We start from the raw sequence: 6000 nt of genomic DNA on the forward strand, positions 1-6000 counted from the left end.
CGACAGCAGTTGAAGTTTGATGTTCTCGTTTCTGGGGAAATTTTCAGTATCTCTTTTGACGGAGGTAAAGGGTGGTTTCGTTTCTACGGCCGTGGCTTTTTCTTTTCATTATTATCCTTGGTGAAATGTTGCTTACTGAAATCAAAATAACAATAAAAAACACTGCAGAACATTACAAGATACCACTGAGGAAAACGGATTTGACAATACATACATGTATGTTTTTCGAGACCAAAACAGTTAAACCATAAAATCTTAAGGGTTCTAAACGTGAACAGTTTTAAGGAAGGTGTGTATCATACTTCCTCTCACCTTTTATTAAGAATAATCTCGTACACTTTAAATATTTTAAAGTTTTTATTGGGGTATGAATTTCACTTAGGCTTTTCAGTGAGAAAAGGGTTCATATGAAACCTGTTATATGTTAACGTTAAATATCAGTGTGTTATTTTGCTTAGCTTCACCAACATTTAAAAATGCAATAATGAGATAACTATATCATCGGAGTTAAATGTGGCTAAATATCATTTAGGCAAAGTTAAACTCGAGCGAGTTGGCCAGCGGTCTTCTCCCACTTCAGTATGTGACCTACGGGGCGGCCCGCGGGGAATTGCAGGGCTCCTTGTGTGCCCTTTTGCTAGTGTTGCTCTGCATTGTAGCTTTGCTTGCTGATCGCAGCGGATCATTTTTGGCCCTCTTGCGAATCATTGCGGATTCTTGCTGATCGTAGCGGATCAATGTTTGCCTTCTTGCGAATCATTGCGGATTCTTGCTCCCTCTCCTCCCTCCCTGCCTGGTGGTTTGGTAAGTATTTTCTGAGGTAAGTATTCTCTTAGGTAAGTTTCTCCACTGAATTTATTCAGTGTGACGGTGCCGGTTAGTGGCTGCTCTTGGGGTGGTTCCTGCTTCCAGGGTTGCCATGGATACCTCCTCTCTGCTTATTGCATTTGGCCCCCACTAACCTTTAAGGCACCAGCTCCCAAGCTCATCATTAGCGATGAGTTTAAGGTCAATTTCAACAAAAACCTATGCAACATGACGATTTAAACGTTTTTAGGTTTTAACATAGTGAAAAGGGTACATGAAGAAGAAACTTAAGTCATTTAGCTCGTAAGCTGGCTTACTCTTGCATCAACAAGACACTGCGAAGTTTGTCAATCGCGCTTTTAAAGGTTCATTTTACAAAAGTAATGAATTTTTTTAAATAGAATTTTGCATAAGGACGTTTAAAAACTGAATGATGGCAGCGTAGATTGTGTTATGGAAATGACATGAAGGAATTCGCAAAGCATTTCAGTGGCATAGCTTCGCTTAGTTACAGACCGTATAAGGACCGTATAAGGATGACCTTATAAGGTTTTCTTAGTCCTTTGTTCGTCATAGTCTATGGTGGAGCTTTCTCTAGGTGGGACTTGAAAAAAGATTGCGTAGTGTGCCTACAAAAGTGTGCTGAATGTCTTTCATCTTCCAATAGTAGATCAGTGGATTAAGTGTTGAATTAAGAAATTGCAGGGTTAGAGTACAAAACTGCAAATGCTGTAGACTGTTGCTTCGTTCGGAATTGGTAGCGGTAATAAGTAACACACAAATATTAGGTAAATAGCAAACTATGAAAACCAGATAAACGTAAAGCGATGCCATCGCAGATTTGCTTTTTCTTTGAACACTTTCTCCTTGGTCATTCTGCGCTACTTGCTGGACGCGAATTTGGTTTATGTGGCGTCTTATAGTTAGATAAAGTTTGACGCTCAGGGAAGTTGCAGTTATAATACAGGCAGATTGAATAATGACGAAACTCACGTACATGATATCTTTCGGGGTAAATAACCTGATCAGTGAAATAAGTGCGCTTATCACCCAAATTAAGACCACTACAGCAGCAACGCGCTTGTCTGTCACTAGTTCCTGATATCTGAGGTGAAGGTGAATTGCCAAAAATCTGTCTGCACAGAGAGCCGTGACGCTAAACAATGACGCATAAGTGAAGAAATTCGTTGGGATAAGACAAGCGATATGTATGGCGTTATAAGATTCATTGGTTTCATTGTTTTGTTTTGAGTCCAAAAGATGTGCAACAAACATTGGCTGAGCTAGTAAACCAACACCGAGATCAGAAACAGCAAGGCTCAAGAGCAATGTTTTTAAATTTTTGGACAAAGACGAAGTCTTTCTGATCGCGTAGATAGCTACAATGTTCAGCATGGTGGCGGTGTAGGACAAGTACGCGTTTAATATGTAAAGCATGAGATATGACCAATCCATTTGTTGACTTTTTTTGGATAGTTGCGGCGCTTGAAGCAAGCAAATTCTTGTCGGACCTTGCAAGCGATTGTTTTTTCAGGATGATCTGACCAAACTCACGTCACGGGTTGACTAAAGTTCAGAGACTTCCAAAACGTTTCGTAAGTTAGACTTTGATGAAAAGCAGTTTGACTTACTAAAATGCGTCTTTAACTGAGCTACGATGAAACTTCTTTTCTGAACATACGATTACCGATGATAGGGCATTGCTTGTGTGGCAAAGCAGATGTCCTATGTGTTTTAAATACTCTTCCGATAATTGTCGGACGTATTTTTCTAAACTGCCAAGCAATTAGAAAACGGGAGTTTATGTTTCAAAATAAAACTTAAACTTATTCACCGGCAAAAAGAAATTGCCCAATCTGTATTTTCGGTGGGGCCGCTTTATCGCAGTTTGTGAAGCGAAATGTTTAGAAAACTCCTGCAAGGCTTTCCTTTCGCTCAATCTGAAGATGTTAGTGCCAAAAGTAAAGGTGATGATCTCTGGCTTGGTCATAAAAACATGAACAAATAGTGGATCTGACATCTCCTTTTTGTGTTTACGTCCTCAATAAAACCTGAAAATAGGACGTTTCACGTCGTAGTCGTGCAGTGACGGCAAAGAAATGTACAGATACCGTGATCTACGTGCAAAGTTGTTGTTATGCGAATCTAAACCCATTGCTTTCTTGCCGTTCTTGTTGCTGTCGCCGTCGTCGTTGCTTACGCTCTCTTTTGTTTCACCCGACCCAGCAAATTGTCGACAGAGCATGCAAATTTCCGTCTTCTTGCAGATGTCCTTTTTGTTTTACAAGCAATTTTTATAATTTGTATATAGGTCTTCCTAACCTTCAAAACAATTAGGGCACAGGAAGTTTTGTTTAACAAATTAAACTTTATCTTAAATAACAGGCAAACTTGTCCACCATTTTTCCCCGCCTCTTACAGTTAAGTCATAATTAAACAAAAGAAAATGTTATTTGTAGTTGTTTTAATGTTTTTGTTTTTGTTATCTATCGAACGCATCCTCAAGGTATTGTAAAACTACATTGACTCTCTTCTGTTCCACCTTAATCTTGGCAAATTCTGGTTTAGCTTGCGATCAGCCGGTCCTTCTTCCCTTTGTGTTTGGGAGGCGTCCGCCGACGTTCTCCGAAAAAAGATCGCCTGATAGCAGATTCTTTCTGGTTCGAATCAACACCACCCTTTTTTGGAAGCCTTTAAGTAGAAACATAAAATCATAACTGATTCGAATTCGGTGAAATCAAAGGTTTCGTATACCTCTTTTGTACCAGTTTTATTCCCTTCAGCCGCGGAGCCAATTATGAATTTTGATTAATTCGAAACTGACCCATTTTCTCTCTTGTGTTTGTGTTTTTGAGTCTAAAGTTCCCCGTCACGCATTTTTAGGAGCCACGAAAAGAAAAAAAAAAATTAAGTTCTGCTCGTGCAGATGCTTAGTCACTGAGTGTAATCGTTACTATATTTAGTTCGATCACTGTCATCTTGGTTTTTAAGTCTACGAAAGAAGTTTTAAAGCTTTTGTTATCTCGAGGATGTTTTCATCGTCTCGCTGGCTTTGATAAGATCGTGCGTGTGATTCTGCTTAGTTCCTTTTCTTATTTTCCTATTTATCTGTAGGGGTGGGTGAGGAGGTAAACCACAATGCTTCATACTTTAAACGGAGTTTTGACAACATTCGTGTTTCTTTACAATGCTTAAGTTATTACTCCGAGACAAATTGTTTTAAATTTTAAATCATTGATTCTAACGAGAACTACAACAATCTCTATTGTTCATTTTTATTGTTATTCTATTATATCTTTTTTTAATGTAAGTTTAACATAACACGATTTTACATTTGTTATTGTTTCGTGTTGTTGTTGTTGTCGTTTTTTCATATTGTTTATTATTTCCAAATGGATTGTTTTGAAGCTGTCTTTAGTTTTGCTTCGTAAATGCATTTCGTATAAAGCCAATGATCGTGTGTCGGATGTGTTTCATTTTCCAGCAGTAGATCACAGGATTAAGCGACGAATTAAGGAAGACCAGTGTCACAGTGTAAAACTGTAAATGCTTTATGCCAGTGTTTGGTCTAGAAGTAAAGGCAATAGCAAAGAGTGTACAAATGTTTGGCAGATAGCAAACCGTTAAAACGAGGCAAACGTAAACTGACATCATCGCAAACTTTTGCATCCTTCGAACGTTAACCATTTGAGCGTTCTGTGGTGCATGTTGTAGCTGCAGCACTTGTATTTCGTTCACGTGAAGTCGCACGGACAAGTAAATTCTGATACTGAAGAAAGTGGCAGCTATAATACATGCAAGTTGTGTAATGCCAAAAACCACGTACATAATACTCTTTGGGATCCACAGCCTCGTCAACGAAAACAGTCCGCTTAATACCCAAGTTGAGACGACAACAGCAACAACTCGCTTGTGTGTCACAAGTTCTTGATATCTAAGGTAATAATGAATGGCTATAAATCTCTCTGCGCAAAGAACAATGACGAGAAACAGTGTCGCAAAAATAAATAAATTCGTCGGGATAAGGTACGCGATATAGATGGCATTATACGTTTTGCTAGTTTCAATGTTTAGCCGTGACTCCATAATAAGACGTGCCACAGCCAAAGGTTGCGTCACTAAACCAACACCAAGATCAGAAACAGCCAGACTAAGGAGCAATGTTTTTACATTCTTTGACAAGGACGGAGTTTTTCTTATAGCGTGGATTGTAACAATGTTTAGCATGGTGGCGGTGTAGGATAAAAATGCATTTAAAAGGCAAGCTAGTAGATACGAGGAATCCATTTGTTGTCCTTTTTGGATTTGTGCTGAAGCCAGTTAAATTCCTATCAGATGATGCAAGAGTTTGATCTTTTATGAATTCAGTAGAATCAGTTTCGTGGACTTCCTCTACCAGCGTTTCGAAGCAGATTGACTTATTTTTAGAACCCCACGACTTTCAATAGGGTAGCATTTGATAAGCAGTTTGACTAAATTCCTCTTTAACTGGGCCACTATGAAACATTTCATCATCTTAACACAATGACGCGGTGACTGATCATCAAGTATTGCTGGTCTAAGTGTCAGAATAGATCTCTTGGTCATTTTCAAGGCAAATAGTAAAATCGTTATGTGTTTTTGTTAGCTTCATACCAATTTAAAAACAGGAAGTTCTGTTTAAGGTAACTTCAACTGAAACACAGAAACCTTGCCCCTCCATTGTACCCACCTTTAACAGTTAAGTCATATTTGAAGTTTTGTTTTCTTTATTTGGGCCGTTATATGGCTATATTGAATCGGAACGAGCGAAGTGCGAAAAGGGACAAAACTGTCCTTCACCCTTATGTATGCTCAATATGCTGTATTTTAAAAGAAAGTTATAAAAATTTACTGCAAAATGACATGTTGCTTATTAGCTGGGACAAAAAGCGGTCGATTGAAATTTAAAAAAAAAAACTCTTCCTCGCTAGTCTGTTAGCCCATTTAATTTTGATGAACATGTTAAGGCTTAATAACCTTATATCTCAAAATTAAAGACTTCTAGTTTTTGGCGTTAACGTACGTAAGGGCTTTTCATTTAGAGTGTACAGTCCCTATTGAAGGAGTTACAAAGTGTTTCGTCTCTTTAAAGGTGGTGAAATTTTTGATATTTTTCACACGTCTAAAAAATAATACTTAGCAAAGAGTAGGTTTTAAATAACCAACTCGGAA

General features: G+C 38.3%; 2 protein-coding genes across 2 annotated transcripts in view; one reads left to right on the forward strand and one right to left on the reverse strand.

Moving 5' to 3' along the window:
• LOC140923701 (uncharacterized) overlaps window positions 1-6000 on the forward strand; it is a 57868-nt gene that overhangs the window by 25397 nt on the left and 26471 nt on the right. The gene's annotated exons all lie outside the window — the stretch shown is intronic.
• On the reverse strand, window positions 4109-5127 carry LOC140923456 (uncharacterized; the record flags this gene model as incomplete). Its single annotated transcript, XM_073373548.1, has 1 exon — window positions 4109-5127. A coding segment is annotated over one exon (906 nt), but the record flags the coding sequence as incomplete, so codon positions are not given.

This window comes from Porites lutea, chromosome 13 (genome assembly GCF_958299795.1).
Source record: "Porites lutea chromosome 13, jaPorLute2.1, whole genome shotgun sequence".
Taxonomy (NCBI): Eukaryota; Metazoa; Cnidaria; class Anthozoa; order Scleractinia; family Poritidae; genus Porites; species Porites lutea.